The sequence below is a fragment of the Scyliorhinus torazame genome, chromosome 1 (assembly GCF_047496885.1).
Source record: "Scyliorhinus torazame isolate Kashiwa2021f chromosome 1, sScyTor2.1, whole genome shotgun sequence".
Taxonomy (NCBI): Eukaryota; Metazoa; Chordata; class Chondrichthyes; order Carcharhiniformes; family Scyliorhinidae; genus Scyliorhinus; species Scyliorhinus torazame.
This window is the reverse complement of record NC_092707.1, coordinates 173057589-173081618: the sequence shown is the minus strand read 5'-3', so window position 1 is coordinate 173081618 and position 24030 is coordinate 173057589. Positions and strand designations below refer to the sequence as shown.

The following is a 24030-nucleotide window of genomic DNA, read 5'->3' as shown; positions in this document are numbered from 1 at the left end:
AACTCGATAAGCTCCCTCCACCTCCAAGGGGCCCGCCGGGGCCTCCGATCCCATTAGCGAGTGAGGCATCGTGCTCACATATGTCCCGACGTCCGCCCCTTCTGCGCCTTCGGGAAGACCCAGAACTCTTAGATTCTTCCTCCTCGAGTTATTCTCCAGTATTTCCAACGTTTCCACACAACTTTTGTGCTGTGCCTCGTGTGTCTCTGTCTTCACCACCAGGCCCTGTATTTCATCTTCATTTTCAGCAGCCTTTGCCTTCACGACCCGAAGCTCCAGCTCTTGTGTCCTCTGCTCCTCCTTTAGTCCTTCAATCGCCTGTAATATCAGGGCCAACAGCTCCTTCTTCAACTCCTTTTTCAGCTCTTCCACACAGCGCCTCATGAACTCTTGTTGGTCCGGGCCCCATACCAAGCGGCCACCTTCCGACGCCATCTTGCTTTGAGCTTCTCTTCAATGCCGCTGCTCCAGAGGATCCTCCGCAATCCGGCCGCTATCCTCTCCCTTATCCATGCGTGTCCGGGGGGGGATTCCCTTCTGGTTTACCGCACAGTGTTTTTGGCCGTTTAAATTGCCGTTGGGGCTCCTATTAAGAGCCCAAAAGTCCGTTCCAACGGGAGCTGCCGAAACGTGCGACTTAGCTGGTCATCGCCGCACCCGGAAGTCCCTCATCTCAATCTTAAATGGCTGATTTCTTAGGCTGTGACCTCATGTTCTCGATTCCCAAGAGGAAACATTCTATCTCCATTTACACTGTCAATTCAATCAGATCTCATTCATTGTACTTGACTCTCCTCATGGGACAATCCCCTCATCTCAGGTACCAGTCTAGCAAACCTCTGCGAAACTCCCTCTAGGGAAAGTCCTTTGTTGGGAAAGGAGACCAAACTGCACGCAGTGCTCCAAGTGTGGTCTCACCAGTAGCCTGTATATTTGTAGTACGACTTATTTACTCGCTTATTCTATCCATGTAACAAAAGCTAACATACTATTGCATTTCCAAATTGTTTACTGCACCTGTATGTTAAGTTTCTGGTATTTATGTGAGAATGACTGCCCTTGACATCAAGGCAGCATTTGACGAAGTGTGGCATCAAGGAGCCCTAGCTAAACTGGAGTCAATGTGATTCAGGGAGAATTCTCCATTCCCAGCACAAAAGATGGTGGTTGTGGTTGTTGGAGGTCAAACATCTCAGTTCCAGGATATCACTGCAAGAGTTACTCAGGGTAGTGTCCTAGGCTCAACCATCTTCAGCTACTTCAGCAATGACCTTTCTTCCACCATAAGGTTAATAAGGTTAGTCGGGATGTTTGCTGATGATTGAACAATGTTCAGCACCATTTGCAACTTCTCAGATAATGAAGCAGTCCATGTCCAAGTGCAGCAAGATCTGGACAATATCCAGGCTTCGGCTAACAAGTGCCAGGTAATGACCTTTTCCAAACAGAGAATCCACCATCGCCCCTTGACATTCAATGGCATTGCCATCATTGAATTCCTCCACCATCAACATCCTGGGAGTTGTCATTGGCCAGAAACTGAACGAGACTAGCCATATAAATATGGTGACTACAAGAGCAGGTCAGAGGCCAGGAATCCTGCATTGAGTAACTCATCTCCTGACTTCCCCAAAGCCCGTCCACCACCTACAAGGCACAAGTCGGAAGTGTGATGCAATACACCCCCCACTTGCCTGAATGAGTGCAGCTCCAACAACACAAGAGGATCGACACCATCCAGAACAAAGCAACCCGCTTGATTGGCATTCCATCCACAAAAATTCACTCCCTCCACCACCACCCAGTAGCCGCAGTCTGTGCCATCTACAAGATGCACTGAAGGAATTCACCAAGCTTCCTGAGAAAGCACCTTCCAGAACCACAACCGCTACCATCTAGAACAGGGGGCGGAATTCTCCGCAATAGGCGCGATGTCCGGTGACTGGCGCCAAAAACGGCGCGAATCAGTCCGGCATCGCGCCGCCCCAAAGGTGCGGAATCCTCCACATCTTGAGCGGCCGAGCCCTAACCTTGAGGGACTAGGCCCACGCCGGACTGATATCCGCATCGCCAACTGGCGGGAAAGGCCTTTGGTGCCCTGCCAGCTGGCACGGAAATGACTTTGCCGGGCGGCGCATGTGCGGGAGCGTCAGCGGCCGCACACGGCATCCCCGTGCATGCGCAGTGGAGGGGGTCTCTTCCACCTCCGCCATGGTGGAGACCGTGGCGAAGGCGGAAGGAAAAGAGTGCCCCCACGGCACAGGCCCGCCCGCGGATCGGTGGGCCCCGATCGCGGGACAGGCCACCGTGGGGGCACCCCCCGGGGCCAGATCGCCCCCCCCAGGACCCCGGAGCCCACCCGCGCCGCCTTGTCCCGCCGGTAAGAGAGGTGGTTTAATCCACGCCGGCGGGACAGGCATTCCAGTGACGAATGTGATATAAAATAGTTACTTTAGAGATATTAGTTAATGTAATGTAGAAATAAGCCACTTTGATTCTGGCAAGTAGAGACAAAGGATTTTAGACTGCATGGAAAAAGCAGGAAGAGGTGTGTCTATGAGAGTGATGCTGCATTGATAGGGGCCGGAGAAAGGGATTGGAAGTGAGCCAATCAGAATAGATCAAACAAGTCAGGAGGGACATAGGATGACCTATGGGTGTCGAGTATGTGAAACTTGATGCCATTTGAATGTATGAGTACTGATCTCTTTGTCTGGGACCTTCACTTAGTTCCCGGGGCTGCAGAAAGCAACATGTTATCTGTATCACTGTGGACTAGGTAGCTTGCAAGCTGAATAAAATAACTTTTGTTATACTTGCAAATCCCTCTCGACTTTTATTGAGGCCAGACTGACGGATAAAGAAATTTGGGAATCAACATTTGGTGCCGAAAACCGGGATTTCTCAGGGCGATCCTGGTCCAACTGCGAAATCAGAATTAGACTGATTATGAACAGGAGGATGGGGAACGAGGGCCCTCAATGTAGAACTGGAAAATGACCGCGCATTGATTGTTCCCCTCTTCTTATCGTCTGATTAGTCTGGTCACTCGCGGTTGGCACAGAAAGACCGCCTCGACGAAATCACAGGTCAGTCTGGGGATTAGCAATTTAATTGATGGGATTTCATATTGTTGTTTCGGCTTGGGTTAGGGTTTTGGGTTGATGTGACATCTCAAATGATGATTCAATTCCAAGTATAAGGGTTCAGAGGCTGATGGGACTTCAGTAATGAAGGTTCAGTCTATTATATGGGTTCAGGGGCTGATGGGACTTCAGTACTGAAGGTTCAGTCCAGTATAACTGTTTTTAAATCTGAAGATGGTTCAACTCTATGTGTGAGTGTTAAAAATATAGTTGATTAAGCTAAAATTGTCTCCTTGGACTGTATTAGCGAAAAACGCAGTTCCGAGGACTAGTTGAGATTGTGGGGAATGCTGCATATTGGTTGAAGCAGAAGTCTCTCAAAGGGTTAGTAGCAGCAGGCAAAGTAAAAGACAGACAGTGCTTCTCACTCAGGCCTTGAGATAACAGCACCAGTCTGTAGTGTAATCGGATACCTTTCCTTTGAGTCAGTGAACACCAGCAAAGTTACGTTTTGAATTAATTAAAGGAAACCAGTGGGTTTCTCCACCTCTTTGATAAAAGTTATTATTTTCGAAAGCAATTGATTGAAATTGCCAGAATCTTAAGTTTTACTTACTTGAAATAAGGTTTATCTCATTTTATCTGGAGATTCATAGAAACTTAAAGAAGATCATGGACACCATTTTAAAAAGTGTAAATCTGGAGATGATAGTTGATTTTGCTAATACTTATGTGTATGTAAAAGAAAAAAAAAACTTGTTAAAAGAAAAATTGTTAAGATAAAGAAATAATTAAGTTGTAAATGTTGTGCAAGTTTGTGTTAAGCAAATTGTAAATTTAGTTCGGAGTTGAGATCAGAGCTAAGCTTGCAAGTTGCAGTAATTCAATTTGAATTTTCAAACATTTTAAAGTTTTTTTTAAAAAGCGCAAGTAGAGGAAGGACACGGGTCACACAAGAGATGAGCTACGTAGTTCAATGGCTGGCCTTGAATTGACAGAAGAAGAAAAATTCAATAATTTGGAAAAGTCAGTAAAAGTTCCGTCTGCACCCATAGCATGGTCTGCGCTCATTCCAGAACCACCAGAGTACAATAATATATACCCAGTCATTGCTCCCCAGATTTCAAATATGCCAGGAACTCAAGCCCTTTTGGATGATAGTGTGGGTGATAGTGTGGGTCCTGATTTACCAACTTCACAACCGGAAGAGCAAAAGGAACTCTGTCCCACAAGCCCAGTTAGCTCTAGGACAAGATCTCGGACAGCGAGAGAGGGGCTTGACGCTCACCAGAAACAATTAAGCATATCACCTAAGTCTCCCCAAACTAAGGAGAAACCACAAGATTCGGGAACAAAGGAAGCTGAAACAACTTCTTTTGAAGAGAAAGAACTCCCCCTAGTGACAGGGAGAGACGTTGAAGTCTTGGAACAACCAGGGGAAATAGCTAGAGTGCCCCCTGGTGACATTCGGAGACAGTTACCGATTAGGAAGATGCGAAACCCCGACGCAGTGACTGTGGGAGCGAACCCCACGATAGACGTTTACTTCCCATGGACACCCAGTGAGATGATGGCTATTATGTCTACAATCCCAGATAGAAAAAATCTCCTGCTGCCTTCATGGATTCCTTGAGAACTACCATCTCAATTTATCAAGCTGATTTAAGGGACCTCTGGGCCCTAGTCCAGCAGATTTTAACCCCAGCAGAGTACCGCAATTATCTTAACCACCTGAATTATGCTAGTCATGCCGCACTTCAGCAGGCCTATGCGTTAGACGACGATAGAAGGACACAGATCTTGAATGCGTTGAATAGCACATTTCAAAGGCCCATAAATCTTTCTGTTATCTTAGACCTAAAACCTAAGAAGACTGAAGAGCTAGAGGAATTTCTGGAGCGTTTTAATGAAATCTACCGGGGGCAGTCAGGCGATTTGCTGTATCAAAATGGTCAGAATTCCCCTCAATATTGTGCTATGTTAATGCATTGCCTACCACCTTCTGTGGTTACTGCTGTGAAATGTAATAACATGAATTGGACAGAGAACGACCCTTCCCAGATGGCAAGGGCAGTCAGATTTTATTGGAAGGAGGGTGTAGGCCAAGAAGGAGGCTCAGTTACAAAGGTTAAGACTGAGTATGTAATGAAAAAGGATGATCTGCGACCCCAACAAGCGGCAGAAATGGTAGTTTACCAGCAGGAGCCCCAATATAGTGACTTTGGGTGGGTGGATCAGCGAAGAGGAGGATACCAAACCCACCCACAGGGACCCTCACCCCCTTTTTATGGCCCACCGAACGAATCAATAGCTCTACAACCGCAGCCCCCTCTGAGGGGCCATTGGTCTACTGGAAGAAGAGGACGGGGCAGCCATGTCTTCTGTACAATCAGCACTTAAATTACCATTATCCGACCACACGCAGCAATTGTCAGGGTTCCAAGGACAGGTGTGTGAGTATCCTATTTCTTAACCTGTGACAATCACTTACGAGAATAAGTCTGCAGAGCATCAGGTTGTAGTGACTACTGAATTGGACTGTAACTTGTTGGCCCGAGATTTACTGTGTATCTTCCAGCTACAGCTAGAATGCGGAGATGAGGGGGTAACGGTTACATCATGGAGGATGGGACAACAGTGCTATATTTCTATCACCCCCCAGTGGTGGACGTTAGATGTTGAACAGTCACTGCATCACGTTACCCTGGCCTATGACAGAACTGGACGAAACAGGGAGTTGGAGGACAAATACCGGCCATTACTTGAGACCGAATGGTCAGTCAAGGTTACAGCCACAGTCACGGGAAAAGAAGGTACAGCCGATTTTGTTACAATATCACCACATTTATGGCCACAGTCAGCTTCGGTAAGCCCTCATATTACACGTCAGGTCCATGACCAGTACCATGCCAGGGATATGGGGCGAATGGTAAGGAGGGCAGTGGATCATTCGGATCCAACAGACTACGCACTTCAAGTCATGCCAGACGGCACTACCATAAAATATTTTGAGGTCCCTGAAACGATTAACACTCGACTGCAGCATCACAGGGGACATGATGTGTTGGAATATGTCAATCCACAGGTCTGGGCGGAATACCCATCACAAGTGGGAAAGACAAATGTTACACCTATTAAGGTGATGATTAAGGATCATGTAAAGCTACCTTCCATTCGACAATACCCTCTGAAATCTTAAGCTGCTCCATCAATAGATAAATTAATTCAAGAGCTGTTGAAACAGGGTATTTTGGTCCCTTGCCAATCAGAATGTAACACCCCCATACTTGCTGTGCCTAAACCAGCCAAACCAGACCAGTACCGATTAGTACAGGATTTACGTTCAATTAATGCCATCGCATAGCCGTTACATGCTCTCACCCTCCAACAGGATATTACGGTGTATAGCTCCCACTCGGTCATCGCACTACTGAGGCAACTGCAGACTCAGCATCATACCGCAGCTCGTCAGAATAGGTATGAGATATACCTTTTGAACAATCCACGTCTGACATTTAAATACTGTACCACTATCAATCCAGCCTGCTTTCTTAGTGGTCCCCCTGTCCATGAAGATGCACCTGGCCACGACTGTTTAGCCTTGATTCAGGAAACTACCACAATAAGGGGCGATTTGAGTGACATTTCGTCAGAACAACCTGACATGATTATGTGTGGTCAAATATCCCACCGGGGTTTAGTTAATGACCTACTGCAGGCCCTCCTTATGCCCGCGCAGATTTCTGTTATTAAATGCGCTGCCCACACGAATGGTACAACCCCAGTTGACGTTGGTAATGAACGAGCAGATTGTGCAGCGCGAACAGCCGCGCAAATTCAGCAAGTGATGGTGCCTAAGATGTTAAGTCAGACTAAACGATCTACTATAAATATGTCTGCTTCTGACAAGTCAATGCCAACCATCCAAGACGTCATAAGGTTACAGGAGGACGCTCCTGAGAGTGATAAACAAATGTGGAAACGGTTAGGTTGTACATATAATTCGGTTTCCTCTTTATGGACCACGCCCGCACATCAGACTTGTATGTCTGATGTACTGGCTTTATGGGTCATCGAATGTGTACACTTTGCAACTCATTGTGGGGCTCGAGGGACTAGTGATTTGTTGCTGGACACTTGGTGGGACCCTAAAATGCAGGGGTTGGCCCAAAGTATCAGTAATCGGTGTTTGATTTGTCAGCAATATAACACCAGAAAAGGTATCCCTTGTGGGATGGGGCAAACCCTGTTGCCCAGTGGTCCCTTTGAGACGCTCCAAATGGATTACATTGAGTTGGAAAGGTGTCAATGTTATAAATATGGTTTGGTCATTGTGGATGTGTTCAGCAGATGGGTTGAGGCGTATCCGTCTATCGATAATAAAGCTGCTACTGTGGTTAAAGTCTTGATGAGGGAAATCATTCCCCGGTACGGTATACCAGCTCAGTTAAGTTCTGATAATGGGCCTCATTTTATTGGACAAATTAACAAGGAGTTTTGCTCCCAGTTGGGCATACGCCAGCAGTTACACTGTGCTTATAGACCGCAGGCGGCCGGGTTGGTTGAGAGACACAATCAGACCCTCAAAACTAAATTGGCTACATTAAGAGCAGACACGGGACTGACATGGCTTAAGTTGCTCCCCGTTGCCCTCTTCCAGCTGCGGGTTACACCTGCGGGACCGGCCCGGCTCTCTCCCGCCGAGATTCTTTATGGCAGGCCTCTTAGAACTCCCTGGAGCCTGCAGGTTCCCAGACTGGTTCAGTTTCATCAGATGACTGAAGAGATGACCACCTATGTTCTAGCCCTCACGCAAGTGCTCAAGGAACTCCATGGCCAGGTCCGCGCGGCTCACCAGCCATTGCCCCCAGTACCTAGCTCACTTTCAGTCCAGCCCGGTAGTTATGTCATTGTCAAAAATTGGACTAGGAAGGGGTCGGAGCCGCGATGGGACGGGCCCTTCCAAGTTCTCCTTACCACCCCCACAGCAGTTAAAGTGGAGGGGCGAAGTGCTTGGGTCCACCTACATCACTGTAAATTGAGTCCATCTCCACTACTGTAAAAGGTCGGATACTAACCTGCCTCCCTTCTCCAGTGCTACTTTACAGGTGTGGAGCATGATGGAGTGGCTACGCATCGTCTGTCTAATATTTGGCCTCACTTCGCTTGGCGTGTTATTGGCGATGGACATGGAAAAGGGGAATATTATGTATCTGTGTAGCCCCAACCAATCTACAAGGTTACATCACCTCTGCAAAGGTGATGTTCTTCGCTGCCCCCATATACGAGGACATGGTATCGACTCATGGAGGGTCGTCAAAGTTAAGGAGAATGCAGGAGTCATGAAGCAGTTGCACCGGTCCCGGCGATGGGAAGGGAACATTATATGGACATTGCCTTGTTTTTGGAATACATGTAAATTCGATTTTGGATGTGTTAAGAGTGGTGCAATAAAGGTAATATCAGGCAGTCAGAAGAGCGTAGGAAGAGGCTATGAGAAAGTGAAAGGGACTAGAGAGAGGACGAGGCGTATGGGAAGGGAAGTACAGCTAGAACGTAGGTTACCGGGAGATACACTTAAGTTAGTTAAAGGCCAAGCTGAGGAAAACCCGGGTAGTAAACCTTGGGAGCCCTCGGGGCAATAACCAAGGAATTGTCTCAGCTACGGTTGTTTGCAATGCAGAACCGGTATGCTCTTGACTATCTTCTGGCCCGTGAGGGTAGGGTATGCGCCATAGTGCAGGGCAAGTGTATCATGGGAGTTCAGGACTTGATCGCTAACATCACTAAATTTATGGATCACATACGGGATCACCTGGACAGAATGCAGGATCCTGGCTCTTGGGGTAACTGGGGATTTGGAGGTTGGAAGGACTGGTTGATAAATATGGCCATGTATCTAGTGGTAGCTATCGGCTGCATCTTTGTGGGCCTGGCCATCCTTAAATGTGTGATGGGTAAAATTTAACCAAAAAAAAAAATTTAACTGTTAAAATCCATGAGGGTGAAGCAGATGAAGGGGGGCTAAGACAGGAATTGGAAATGCAGCGACGGATCTTTTTAGATGAGGAACCGTAGCTATGGATTGGATAGTTCGGTTATCATGGAATGATAAAAGGAGGGAATGCCGAATGTGATATAAAATAGTTACTTTAGAGATATTAGTTAATGTAATGTAGAAATAAGCCACTTTGATTCTGGCAAGTAGAGACAAAGGATTTTAGACCGCATGGAAAAAGCAGGAAGAGGTGTGTCTATGAGAGTGATGCTGCATTGATAGGGGCCGGAGAAAGGGATTGGAAGTGAGCCAATCAGAATAGATCAAACAAGTCAGGAGGGACATAGGATGACCTATGGGTGTCGAGTATGTGAAACTTGATGCCATTTGAATGTATGAGTACTGATCTCTTTGTCTGGGACCTTCACTTAGTTCCCAGGGCTGCAGAAAGCAACATGTTATCTGTATCACTGTGGACTAGGTAGCTTGCAAGCTGAATAAAATAACTTCTTTTTACTTGCAAATCCATCTCGGCTTTTATTGAGGCCAGATTGACGGATAAAGAAATTTGGGAATCAACACCAGCAGCGGGACTTCGGCCCATCCGGGCCGGAGAATCGCCGGGGGGGGGCCCGCCAACTGGCGCGGCGCGATTCCCGCCCCCGCCGAATATCCGGTGCCGGAGAATTCGGCAACCGGCGGGGGCGGGATTCACGGCAGCCCCCGGCGATTCTCCGACCCGGCGGGGGGTCAGAGAATCCCGCCCATGATTTTGCAAATTCCGGGTCATGACCCGTGTCAGAAGGGTTGCGTGTGTTTGGATGGGGGTCGAGGGTAGAATTTTGTGGACTTGGAAGCGTGCTCCTGACAGTGCTGACAAAAACATTGGTTTCTTGTTTCCAGAAAAATATGCTGCATTGGAACAGCGCAGCACTCGCCCAGCATCGGCACAGTGACAATTAAACTATCTCTTGTTTTGAATACACCACTGCAAAAAGTGCAACTGATGCGCCATGACAAGAAAAGACAAAGGAAAACAAATTCCTTCCCAGTCATAGTTAGCTTTGAATGCAGAAACCAAACTTTATCAAGAAATTATATCAGCAGCAAAATAATTTCACTGGAAGTCTCTCTTAAAAGTACCATTGTGTTATATTTTGTGGAAACACACTCACATCTGCAGCAGCCAGCCAGGTAACAATTATCAATGGCTGCACAAACTGTATGGTCTTTGATAAAACCTCCCTCAGTGATGGGAGGATGTTCGCAATTGAAAGCTTCAAGCTTGTACATAAAGGCAGTGTAATCATTCTATAGTTTTAGTGATGTGTCTCAGTTTTGCAGAAAGTTTGAAAAATAATAATAATAATCTTTATTGTCACAAGTAGGTTTAATTAACACTGCAATGAAGTTACTGTGAAAAGCCCCGAGTCACTACATTCCGGCACCTGTTCGGGTACACAGAGGGAGAATTCAAATGTCCAATTCACCTAACAGCACGTCTTTAGGGACGTGGGAATAACAGGAGCACCCGGGTCTACTCCCACGGGCCAAAAATGTGCAGGTTAGGTGGAGTGGCCACGCTCAATTAACCCTTAGTGCTCAAAAGATGTGCGGATTAGGTGGGACTATGGGGATAAGGCGGGAGAGTGGGCCCAGGTAGACTCTGCCAGAGGGTCGGTGCAGACTCAATGACCTGAATGGCCTCCTTCTGCACTGACGGGATTCTGGCATCAAAAATGTGGCCTCAAAAGTGGAATAAACAAACTTTCAAACTGGTGAAATCAACCGTTTTTTGAAACAAGGACAGAAGACGCGAGGTATGAGTGTAGGTGTCGCTGGGGGTGGAAGGGAGGGCATGACGCAGAATCCACATTCAGCTGATTTGCTTCAACGCCGGACATAATCCTGATTTGGGCAGTTATTGGTATTCCACAAATGATGCTGGATCAAATTCCTGGGGCTCAATTCCATGCTACATTACATAAACGATCTGGCTAAGTGAACACTGAGTGGGTCCCGACCGATCGGCCAATTGGCAAAAGTGGGTCCTAGGAAGAAAAGTTTGAAAAACACTGATCTAGAACTACAAGGGCAGCAGACACATGGGAACACATAAGCTGCAATTTCCCCTCCAAGCCACTCACCATCCCGAATTGAAATATATCACTGTTCCTTCATCGTTGCTTGGTTAAAATCCTGGAACTCCTTTCCTAACAGCACTGTGGGTGTACCTACACAACATGGACTTCAGTGGTTCAAGGTGGCAGCTCACCACCACCTTCTCAAGTGCAACTGGAGATGGAACATAAATGCTGGCCTAGCCAGCTACACCCTGTAGCCAGTTAAAATGGCTAACTCTCGATTTAGAATGGCCAACCCCGATTTAAAATGGCGAACGGAAAAGGCTGATGGGAAAATCAGCCAACAGGACTAAAAACAAGCAGCTGCAGGTAAAACTGTGTATTCGCCTCTGGGGAGGCCAGACAGAACCCTTCTGCAACAGCCGCTGAAATCGTAAGTCTTACTTCAACGCTCGCTACAAGATAGGCGCTCCTGGCTATCGACCTGTACCAGCTTTGAATCCCGCAGGCTCAGAACCCATACGAAAGGCCATTCGTTTCCCTGACCTGGTGGGCCATTTCCAAAGTTAAGTATTGGCCTGTTAGTTGTAGGAAGTAGCTTAGAAGTAGAATTAATGTATAAGTATTGATTACTGTATATAATAAATGTGTGTTTATTTAACTCTTACTAAGCGGTGTGTTGGATTATTGATCATTACTCGGACTTGAACCACGTGGCGGTATCAGAAAGATACCTGGCGACTCAAGAGCAAAGGTGATAGAACAAGAGCAATTAAACTAAGGCTAAAACGAGCAACAACCCACATCCAGTTTCTCCCGAATGCAAGCATTTCCCAGTCTTACCATTTAAGAATATTTTACTTTGTAATTTATCTGACTAAAATGGGTAACTTCATACATCATCACCTATGTTTTCTCTACTTCCTCCAACCAACCTGTCCATATCCACCTGCTTTCTCTTTTGGATGCTCCTCACTGCTTATATTATCTCCTAACTTTGTATCATTAGCATACCTGGATTTGCTACACTCAGTTCCCTCACCTATGTAATTGATACAGATTATAAATGCTAAGCTCCAAGTATGCACCCTTTGATTTCACTGCTAGTTCAGCCCACCAACTCAATTATCCCATTTATTTCTTCACTGTTTCCTGTCCATTAACCAATCCTCAATTTGTGTTAATATTTTAGTCCCAAATACACAAATCCTGATTGTGTGGAAGAACCTCTTGTGTTGTACCATGTCTCATTCCTTTTGAAAATCCAAATACACTCCTACTGCTCCCCCTTATTCATCCTAATAGTTTCATTCTCAAGAAGTTCCAATAGATTTGTCAAACACTTTAGGAAACATTGGAACAGTGCCAAAGAGATTCACGAGTAATGAGGGTCTTCAGACATGTTGAAACACTGGAGCAGCTCTGGGTGCTCTCCTTAAAGCAGAAAAGATTAGGAAAGTTGATTGAGGTGCTTAAAGCTATGAATAGTTTTGAAAGAGTAAAGAAAGAGAAATGGTTTCCAGCTGCAGTAGTGTCAGTAAACAGAAGACACAGGCTTAAGGTGATTAGAAGAAGAAACAGAATGACATGAGAAAGCTTTTTTTTAAATACAGCGAGTTGAAGCAGATTCAATGGTAGTAACATTTAACAGAGAACTGGAAAAATACTTGAAAGGAAACAAATACTGGGCTGAGGAAAGATAAGGGAAATTGAATTCAAAACAGAAAATGCTGGATTAACTCAGCACTTCTGGCAGTATCTGCAGAAAGAGAAAGAAGGCTAATCGAGTTTTGTCATTCATTGCTAGAGGGATGGAGTTCAAGACTAGGGAGGTTATGCTGCAATTGTATAAGGTGTTGGTGAGGCCACATCTGGAGTATTGTGTTCAGTTTTGGTCTCCTTACCTGAGAAAGGACATATTGGCACTGGAGGGAGTGCAGAGGAGATTCACTATGTTGATCCCAAAATTGAGGGGATTAGATTATGACGAGAGGTTGAGTAGACTGGGACTGTACTCATTGGAGTTTAGAAGGATGCGGGAGGATCTTATTGAAACATATAAAATTATGAAGGGAATAGATAGGATAGATGTGGGCAGGTTGTTTCCACTGGTTGGGGAAAGCAGAACTAGGGGGCATAGCTTCAAAATAAGGGGAAGTAGATTTAGGACCGAGTTTAGGAGGAACTTCTTCACCCAAAGGGTTGTGAATCTCTGGAATTCCCTGCCCAGTGAAGCAGTTGAGGCTCCTTCTTTAAACGTTTTTAAGAAAAAGATAGATACCTTTCTAAAGAATAAAGGGATTCGGGGATATGGTGTACGGGCCATAGAGTGGAGCTGAGTCCACAAAGATCAGCCATGATCTCATTGAATGGCGGAGCAGGCTCGAGGGGCCAGATGGCCTACTCCTGTTCCTAGTTCTGATGTTCTTATTGTTAATGTTTCGAGTCTATTGACCGTTGCTGGATAGCTCTTCCACAGAGCTGGCACTAGTAAATGTAATGTAAATTGCTTATTGTCACAAGTAGGCTTCAAATGAAGTTACTGTGAAAAGCCCCTAGTCGCCACATTCCAGCGCCTGTTCGGGGAGGCTGGTACGGGAATTGAACCATGCTGCTGGCCTGCTTTCAAAGCCAGCGATTTAGCCCTGAGCTAAACCAGCCCCTAATAGCATTAGTACGATGGTTAAAATGGTGGATATAAAGTAGAGCAAAGCATTATTCAAGAGCAGAGGACTTCTGTCAGTGTCCAGCACAACATTCATTTCGCAACTAATATCACCAAAAACAGATTAACTGACTATATTTAAAAAGTACTGGGACGTGCTTTGGCATATCCAAGGGGCTGTTTAGCCCAAGGGTCTGTTTAGCACAGGGCTAAATCGCTGGCTTTGAAAAGCAGACCAAGGCAGGCCAGCAGCACGGTTCAATTCCCGTAACAGCCTCCCCGAACAGGCGCCGGAATGTGGCGACTAGGGGCTTTTCACAGTAACTTCATTTGAAGCCTACTTGTGACAATAAGCGATTTTCATTTCATTTTCATTTCATATCCCGAGGATGCTAAAGGTGTTATCTAATTGCTCATATACAGGATGAAACTTCCATACTTCAGCACCTCCTCCCGGCATTGCTTCTGCGGTGCAAAGCAGGCAATTGCCCAGACTTTGATCTCTATCCCATTGTAGAACTGTTTGCCACGCATATCCCACACTCCCTGATTTGGAGTAGCAATTGCTCGGTTCTGTGAAACACAAAAGAAAAGAAACAATTTAAGAGGATCTCTAGATTTTTATTTTAATTGCAAGGTCACAACTTCATTGTGATGCACAGCACATTCTGGGCGGCTATTGAACTGTTTATAGGCATGGACAGAAAGTTTTTTATTATTATTAATTTTTCAGAGTTACAAAGCCAGAATGTGGACAGGGGCAAACCCCTAATCCAGCTCCTTGCCTGCTCCAAAAAACAATTCAAATTGAATCCAATTCATGGTCCCCACAAGAGAGACATACCAGATCCAGGCATTACGCCTGACCTCGCGCTCATCTTAGCCAAAAGGCTGAGAAGTGATTAGCCTCTTTGTTTTTCAATGATAGCCCAGACTGGTTTAACAGGGCAGCACAGTAGCATAGTGGTTAGCACAATTGCTTCACAGCTTCAGGGTCCCAGGTTCGATTCCCGGCTTGGGTCACTGTCTGTGTGGAGTCTGCACGTTCTCCCAGTGTCTGCGTGGGTTTACTCCGGGTGCTCCGGTTTCCTCGAAAAAGTCCCAAAAGACGTGCTGTTAGGTGAATTGGGCATTCTAAATTCTCCCTCTGTGTACCCAAACAGGCGCCGGAATGTGCCGACTAGGGGCTTTTCACAGTAACTTAATTGCAGCGTTAATGTAAGCCTACTTATGACAATAAAGATGATTAATTAATTAATTAAGTAATTAGAAAAAGCATGTACCGCCCTCTTGGCAGTCAGCCAAGAACTGCATTTGTGTTAAACGGTGGTGCATCAAGTGGGGGAAAGAAATAACAGAGATCAGTTTCAGGTGACCAAGAGAATGGCATATCGTAAGGAAGTGCAAAACTTGCTTCAATTAGACAAGTATTAGAACATAGTGCAGAAGGAGGCCATTCGGTCCATCGAGTCTGCACCGGCTCTTGGAAAGAGCACCCTACCCAAGGTCAACACCTCCACCCTATCCCCATAACCCAGTAACCCCACCCAACACTAAGGGCAATTTTGGACACGAAGGGCAATTTATCACGGCCAATCCACCTAACCATCACATCTTTGGACTGTGGGAGGAAACCGGAGCACCCGGAGGAAACCCACGCACACACGGGGAGGATGGGCAGACTCCGCACAAGCCAGAATCGAACCTGGAGCTGTGAAGCAATTATGCTATCCACAATGCTACCATGCTGCCTATAAAGGTGGGTTTATAGTAGGGCAAAATAGATGGGACAGCTTTTTCCCTGTTATATCCAAATTAAATCTGGATGCCACAGTGAAGTTTGGTCATCCATTTAGCATTGAATCAGTGAAATCCAGCTTTGAGATTCAAATGGGGTTCAAAGGCTTTGCCATCTCAGTCAGAGACTGGCAATCTACATGCTTAATATTTTTTTTTTTTAAATTTAGAGTACCCAATTAATTTTTTCCAATTAAGGGGCAATTTAGCGTGGCCAATCCATCTACTCTGCACATCCTTGGGTTGTGGGAGAGAAACTCAGGCAAACACAGGGAGAATGTGCAAACTCCACATGGACAGGGACCTCGGCTCCGTGAGGCAGCAATGCTAACCACTAGGCCACCGTGCTGCCTTACATGCTCAATATTGTCCAGCTTAACTCGCTGTTGCCCTCCTGCCTATGTATCCTCAGCTCTTGTATCAATAGTTTTTCGCCCATCTGAATTCTCCCCTACTGGACTTTGGGCTACGTCATGTCTCTTTCAGCTTTGAATGCGAGGACACCAGCCAAACATTAGCATAAGGATGAAATGGATTTATTCAGAGTTGACATTGTCAGTGCATGGTTTTCTGAATTGATCCAGTGCCAATGGGGCTCCCTGTTCAGCAACGTGCAGAGCGGACAGATGCTACTAATCACAATTTTGTCTGACGCCTGAGATTGCTTGGACGGTACCAGGCCCAACTCCTCTAGCATCGCAAACATGATCAGCATTGCTGCTTTGGGCACTGTATCTCCATGTCAAACCTCCAAAACAGATCCTCATTTCCCAATTAAGGATGGCATAAATCTCATGGAGGACAGAGAAAACATTTTAAGGACACTCTGAAGGCCTCATTGAAAAGGGGACAAATTGACATCGGTCTATGGAAATTGTCGCAAAACGTGCCACCTGGCAGCGCCTCATCCCAGAACACAGTCGGAACAAACGCATAAACTCTGCTGTGGTGAAGCAACGAAGAGTGGAAGGAAACAGCAGAACCCAGAGTAGCCTGATGGATATCTGCAAGACACCAGCAAAGCTGGATGGTCAAAAAGGCTAACTAGGGGCAGCACGGTGGCGCAGTGGGTAGCACAGGTTCGATCCCGGCTCTGGGTCACTGTCTGTGTGGAGTTTGCACATTCTCCCCGTATTTGCGTGGGTTTCGCCCCCACAACCCAGATGTGCAGGCTAGCTGAATTGGCCATGCTAAATTGCCCTTTAATTGGAAAAAATTAATTGGATACTCTAAATTAAAAAAAAAGGCTAACTAGGTATAAACCTAAGAACTGTGTGGACGGCGAAGCTACTGTGATCTGCAGTGTTGCCACATCTTCAATGGATATGTTAAGATGTTGCTATTGTTATGCCTCAGATTGGACAGTGATTAACCACGACCCTGTGAGCACAATCTAAGCAGGCAGGATCTGGATAAAAGACAAACATCGCAGAGGCATCGATATTAATAGTCTGCAGGAACAACCAACATGAAAAAAACCCTGAGCCTGGACAGAGACGGGAGGGAAACGTTGTAACAGATAATATCCAAGTCCAACCCGTGAGTTTTGGTACTTTGTGTAAAAGAGTTTTAATACTGTGTGTTAACTTTGCCGAAATCAGTAAAGGAAATTCTTGCGCGATCACAGTTTTGAGTGTCTTTGTCCACTGCATCAATTGACCCGAATCAGAGGTGCAACACCAGGCTTAAGAGTCTCTCTTCCTCAGGGCAACTCTTGGTCTCTCTGCCCAAAGACCTGTGGCTCTAAGGTTGGCTTCCAGACTCACCAGAGGACAGGCAAATCATGAAGTGAAGCCATCCATAGCATGAGTCATCCTTGTTTTGAGGCACTGATGATGACAATCAGATCCACACAGACCCAAAGAGTGCAAAACAGTCTTTTGGTGGCAATATCTGCCCACAGTACAGCAACATCATCAACAAGTGGATTTACACAACTCTTCAATTGCAGGATAAAGTCTCAAGTACTTTACAGTAAGGATTAAATAAGAATACAATGGTCACCAAACATAAAAGGTAAGAGGAAGACAGGTGCGAGGATGGAGAAACCAAAATCAGTGTTTTTGAAAGCAAAGAGGGAGAAGCCAGGATGGAAGGATGGAATAGTGAACAGCATGAGTGAAGGAGTGGGCATCGTGAGACAGAGGGAGCAACGAGTAGCATGGGTACACCAGGAATGAAAGGTAGGAGAATATTTGATTTAGTATGGAGCACAGCCTACCATAGAAACATAGAAACTAGAAGCTGGAGTTGGCCATTCGGCCCTTTGAGCCTGTTCTACCATTCATTATGATCATGGCTGATCATCCAACTCAGGAACCTGTTCCCGTTTTCATTCCACATCCTTTGATCCCTTAGCCTGAAGAGTTATATTTAGGATGGCACAGTGGTTAGCTCTGCTGCCTACGGGGCTGAGTACCCGGGTTTGTCCCGGGCCACTGTCTGTGTGGAGTTTGCATTCTCCCCGTGTTTGCGTGGGTCTCACCTCCACAATCCAAAGCTGTGCAGGTTAGGTGGATTGGCCCCTTAATTGGAAAAAAATAATTGGGTACTCCAAATTTATTTATTTTTTTAAAAAAAGAGTTATATCTAACGCTTTCTTGAAAACATACAATGTTTTGGCCTCAACTGCCCTCTGTAATAGCAAATTCCATAGGTTCACCACTCTCTGGGTGAAGAAATTTCTCCTCACCTCAGTCCGTATCCTTAGAAGGTGCCCCCTGGTTCAGGATTCCCCCGCCATTGGGAGCATCTAACCGTTCAGCATTTTATAGGTTACGAGATCCGTCTAATTCTTCTACATTCCTAACTGATTCGATCTCTCCCCATGCGCCAGTCCCCCAATCCCAGGAATCACTCTGGTAAACATTTGCTGCACTCCCTCCATAGCAAGAACATCCTTTCTCATACAAGGAGACCAAATCCACACCCAATAGTCCTATGGTCTCATTAAGGCCCTGTATAATTGCAACAAGACATCCCAGCTCCTGTACTCGAATCCTCTTACTATGAAGGCCAACATACCAGCTGCCTTCTTTACCGCCTGCTGTACCTGCAGGCTTGCTTTCAGCAGCCGGTGCACAAGGACACCCAGGTCTTGATGCACATTCCCCTCTCTCTATTTCTAGCCATTCAGATAATACCTGCAACATTTTGTCCAACCAAAATCATGTTGCTCTGCATTGCTCAGTTCCATACTGGGTAGTTCATTTAAGACAGAGTCATAGGGAAAGTTAATGCACCTGCAATACATCTACTAACAACCTGCATAGTTTTAAGATTTTCGAGCATGCAGAAGGAATAGGTTCACTATTTTGATGTCTTCTCAGTAAGGTGACGGTTATACTGGGGCATAAAGTATTTTCCTTCAAGATTAGGCATAGACTCCATTCATGGATCAAAATGTCCTGAATTACCCTACACGACACTGACAATATCACAAGCAACTGTTGATATATAGAGCTTAATCACAGTATTTTACTGTTCTGCTCTTTGAGCCATGTACATAACTGCTTTAACATGAAGATTTGGACACAGTTGTGACTTACCCGGCCACCATATTGTAAAATCGGTGCTGGCAGAACTCGACCTGTAACCTCAGTCATGTCATCTTTCACCTTGATCCCAAATTCCTGAATGTAAGGATCAAGGTTGTAGCTGGCATTCTTCATCTGCACATAAAATGTCAATTAGCATAAAAGCCCATGGCTGCAAATATTACAACATAAAAATATATTTTTTAAGTTCTACATTTAGGGGGGGCACACAGTGGCACAGTGGTTAGCACTGCTGCATCACTGCACCAGGTTCAATTTTGGTCTTGGGTGACGGTCAGTGTGGAGTTTGCACGTTCTCCCAGTGTCTGCTTGGGCTTCTGCTTTCCTCTGGTTTCCTCCCACAGTCCAAAGATTTTTTTTTTAAATTTAGAGTACCCAATTCATTTTTTTCAATTAAGGGGCAATTTAGCGTGGCCAATCTACCTAGCCTGCACATCTTTTGGGTTGTGGAGGCAAAACCCACGCAGACACGGGGAGAATGTGCAAACTCCACACGGACAGTGACCCAGAGCCGGGATTGAACCTGGGACCCCGGCACCGTGAGGCAGCAGGGCTAACCCACTGCGCCACAGCGTTGCCCTTCCACAGTCCAAAGATGTGCAGGTTAGGTTGATTCGCCATGCTAAATTGCCTCTCAGTGTTCAAAAGGTTAGGTGGGGTCACTGGGTTATGGGGATAGGGTGGGGGTGTGGGCTGTGTAGGGTGTCTTTCGGAGGGTGTGTGCAGACTCAATAGGTCAAATGGCCTCCCTCTGCACTGTAGGGATTCTATGATGATTCATTTATTTGCCCATTTTCTTTATAGAAAAGATGCTTCATGGAAAACAAATTGGACACAGAGCAGCATTTTGAGGGCAGAGTTAAGGAAGCTGATTAAAACCATAGTTGGAAAGAAGTGGACACTTCTGAAAATGGGAGGAATTGTGGCAAGGGAGTTTTGGAATGCTGGGGCATGATGGCTAAAGTCTGTCACCACTGATGAAGTGGAAGGGGACACAGCATGTCAGTGTTAACAAGATGTCTGAAGATGAACTAAGTCCATGGAGTGAGAGAGAAAGGCAGGAATTTTGAAATGAATACAATGGGAGATCGAAACCCAGTGGGGAGTTGGCAAAGGCAAGAGTAAAAAGTGAGCAAACTGGATCCAGTGTGCAGAGTTCTGGATAAGTTAGAATTTCTGTTGGATGCTAATTTGGGAAGCCAGGAAGATAATCAATAAAGTTAATGCCGCCTAGAGGTAAAAGGAGAGCAGAGAAAGATTTCAATAGTGACAGGGATGAAGGCTGGCTATATATTGCAGAAGTGAAAGGGGTCTTGATCGACCCAATGTGAGACTGGAGGGCTAAGGGCCAAGCAGGACAGCAAAGTTCGGTGCACTATTGACATCAACCGTACTTCTGTAAGCAGCATATATGTGGGATGGAATCAGGTGCTATGTTTGTGACAGGAAAAAATAAGTCTCCGTCTTGCTAATGTTGAACTGCAGAATGTTCCATCTTACCCATAACTTGAAGTCAATTAAGCAGTCAGATAGATAACAAAAATCATGTTGAGTACACCAGTGTGTATGGAAATTGACATGTTTGCAGATGACATAGCTAAGAGGCAACACACAGATATTAGGGGTCATCAGGGAGTGAAGTGGAAAGTTCAATGCAAGAGTAAAGTTTTTCGAAAGCTTCTGAAAATGAGGAAAGTAACAAATTGGGGAGGCTAGGGCCATAAAGAGTTTCAAGAACTGGGGTGTAACGGCTGAAGGACCAGATGTCAAAGATGGGCAGAGAGCATCAGAGACAAGAAATTGACTTGTGCTGGAGGAGTGAAAGTTTATTTGAGGATGGAATATGTGGAGGTTGTTTTCAAGGTGTGGCCTGCAAGGACTGGCAAATGAAGAGGAGGATGGTCAGATCAATTTGCTATGAGCTTCTCAACGATGGAGTTTGTGGAGACCAAGGCTGCAATGTGTTCATTACATATCGTACAGTACTTATTATAATATTATAGCCCTGGAAAGGACATTGTGAAGATCGACTAGAGATTTATATCTGGTTCCATCACAGAAAAAGTCCCAAGAAAACAAATCAGGATGAAGCAGCAGCAGACAACGAACCAAGGACCGGACTTTGGGCAGAACTGGTGCTTTCTTTGCTGGGGCAATTATGATTGTAAAGGTAAACAGTGAAAGATTGTTTCGTCCGGAACAAAGGCAATAGACTCAGAATTACTGTCAGAAGGGTCAGAGAGTACGAAGAAATATATTCACGCAGATAATTGAACGTGGAAGCATTACCACAAATGGCTATGGAGGCAAGACTTCAGCATATTTTAACTGAGATACGATAGTTTGAAAAAGAATAAAGGAAACAAAGAAATAGGGATAGAGCAATTAGTTTCAGTTGAAGAGCAGCATCCGTAACAATGGCTAAATGACTTCCTACTGTGCTGTAAATTCTTATTATATGAAGTCAATTAACATCTTACCGACAATGTGGTTTCATGAGCTAAACTGCAAAATAAAAGTAAAAACTTGACTATTTTCTTATGACTCATGCAGTGGACTTAAACATAAATTAAATTGGGTGGCACAGTGGAGCAGTGGTTAGCACTGCTGCCTCATGGCACCAAGGACCCAGGTTTGTTCCTGGTCCCGGGTCACTGTCTGTGTGGAGTTTGCACATTGTCCCCATGTCTGCGTAGGTCCCACCCCCACAACCCAAAGATGTGCAGGGTAGGTGGATTGGCCACGCTAAATTGCCCCTTCAGTGGAAATGTTTTTTTGGGTATTCCAAATTTATGGGGGGATAAAATAAAAACACAAATTAAATTGTGCATCAGGAATTAGCTATGTATTATGGCTTTCCAGTGCTCACCAGTCGGCTGATTTCTTCCTGCCTATCAGGTGCTGAACGTGCTGTTGCTTTAATCATCGTTGATGTCTGATTGTCTGTAAGTTTCTTGATGCACCGCTGCCCAGGTACTATGTTACACACCTATGAAAGGGAACAAGTATCTCAGTCCTGTGTAAGATATTCTTTGCCAGGAAAATTGTATATTTTGCGACTTTTTTTGTGTTTCTGATGCTCCACTACTACGAAGCAAGTATTTTGATGATTACACAGTAAATAAAGAGGTGTAACATTGCACAATATTAGAATTGAGCAGGGAATTTTACTGTCAGGGATGAGAAATTACTCAGAAACTTCTTCGATATTTTTAATCAGCTGCCATGTCCTATACAGGCAGAGCTTTTTCTTTAAATAATCTTTATTGTCACAAGTAGGCTTAATTAACACTGCAATGAAGTTACTGTGAAAATCCCCTAGTCGCCACATTCCGGCACCTGTTCAGGTACACAGAAGGAGAATCCAGAATGTCCAAATTACCTGTGGGAGGAAACCGGAGCACCCGGAGGAAACCCACGCAGACACAGAGAGAACTTGCAGACTCCGTATAGACAGTGTCCAAAGACGGGAATCGAACCTGGGAATCTGGCGCTGTGAAGCCATAGTGCTAACCACTATGCTACCGTGCTGCCCCAACTTCCTCAGGTTGCAGCAATATGACAATAAATTTACTGCCAGGATTTTGTTGCTACCTGGGTTCGATTCCGGTCTTGGGTAACTGCCTTTGTGGAGTTTGCACGTTCTCTGTGTTTTGTTGGTTTCCTCCGGGTGTTCCGGTTCCTCCCACAGTCCAAAGATGTGCAGGTTAGGTGGATTGGCCATGCGAGATTGCCCCTTCGTGTCCAAAGATCCTGGAACCAGAGCTTCAGAAAATCTCCATGAGCCTGATGTGATTTGAACACGCAACCTTCTGATCTGGAGTCAGACGCGCTACTGTTGCACCACAAGCCCAACTTCTTAGCGTCCAAAGATGTGTAGGTTAGGTTACGGGGATAGGGCAGGAGAGTGGGCCGAGGTAGAGTGCTCTCTCAGATGGTAGGCGCTGATGGATTGAATGACCTCCTTCTGCACTGTAGGGATTCCCTGGATTCTTTGCTTAACTCAAGCGTGTTGCACCTTGCTTCATCAACTGTAACACCCATTTTAAGCAATCCCACAATTTTTTTATAAACACAAGAAATGTCAAAACTGCATCTGGTCTGCATTAATCCACACTCTTTCCTCCAGTCACTCTCCAGTACTGCTCCTAGATTTTCTTTTTGTAAATTTAAACCAGTCACTGCCATTTTATAAAGTAATAGCTCCTGAATCCACCCCTCCGGTTTAGGATACTCTTGTCTTTGGCCTCAGCTATACCACAATTACATCTCACCTCAAGTGGCAGGTAGGTGTGCTTCTGTTCCTGTCCCACCTGTAGACAGGGCAGGTGTGGGTACTTTAGCTGAAGGTTGTATTTCTGTTTGAAATATTGTGCCACGGTGCACTCCACAGTCTGTCCACTTTCCAGCTGCAAGGGGAACCTGGGAAACACATGAACATGTGATTACCAGATGTTAGATTTTACCAGATGTTCACAACCATTGAAGCTCTTGGTTCTGCTTCCTCCTACCTATCAGCATGGCTGAGGCTCATTGTGTTTCACTCACAGAAAGACTCAACGCTTAGGTCACAATTTTATTTACCCGTAGGCAGAACCTGACAGCATACAGCAATCAGCATCCTGTTGGATTCTGAAATGAGCTTCAAATCTTAAGTCCTATTAATAACAAAAACTACTTATTTTCACCTTTGTAACAATGTTTACCTATGCTCGAAGCTAAACCCCACTGCATTGAAGTCTTCAGTCACACCTCCAGGTTTAACTTCACCCGTCCTCTCCTTCCTGGTCCAACATGTTCGCACTCAACATTATCCTCCAAAATTCTGCAAGAGTAATTTTAT

General features: G+C 45.4%; 1 protein-coding gene across 2 annotated transcripts in view; it reads right to left on the bottom strand.

Moving 5' to 3' along the window:
* The window catches only part of LOC140416829 (protein argonaute-1), a 227517-nt gene that overhangs the window by 107175 nt on the left and 96312 nt on the right, over positions 1 to 24030 (bottom strand). For both annotated transcript variants that reach the window (XM_072501154.1, XM_072501155.1), the window contains exons 8-11: positions 23462 to 23609; positions 22057 to 22176; positions 19179 to 19301; positions 14273 to 14406 (exon numbers count right to left, since the gene is read on the bottom strand). In XM_072501154.1, coding sequence (XP_072357255.1) covers positions 14273 to 14406; positions 19179 to 19301; positions 22057 to 22176; positions 23462 to 23609 — 525 coding nt within the window. The remainder of the gene's footprint in view (positions 1 to 14272; positions 14407 to 19178; positions 19302 to 22056; positions 22177 to 23461; positions 23610 to 24030) is intronic.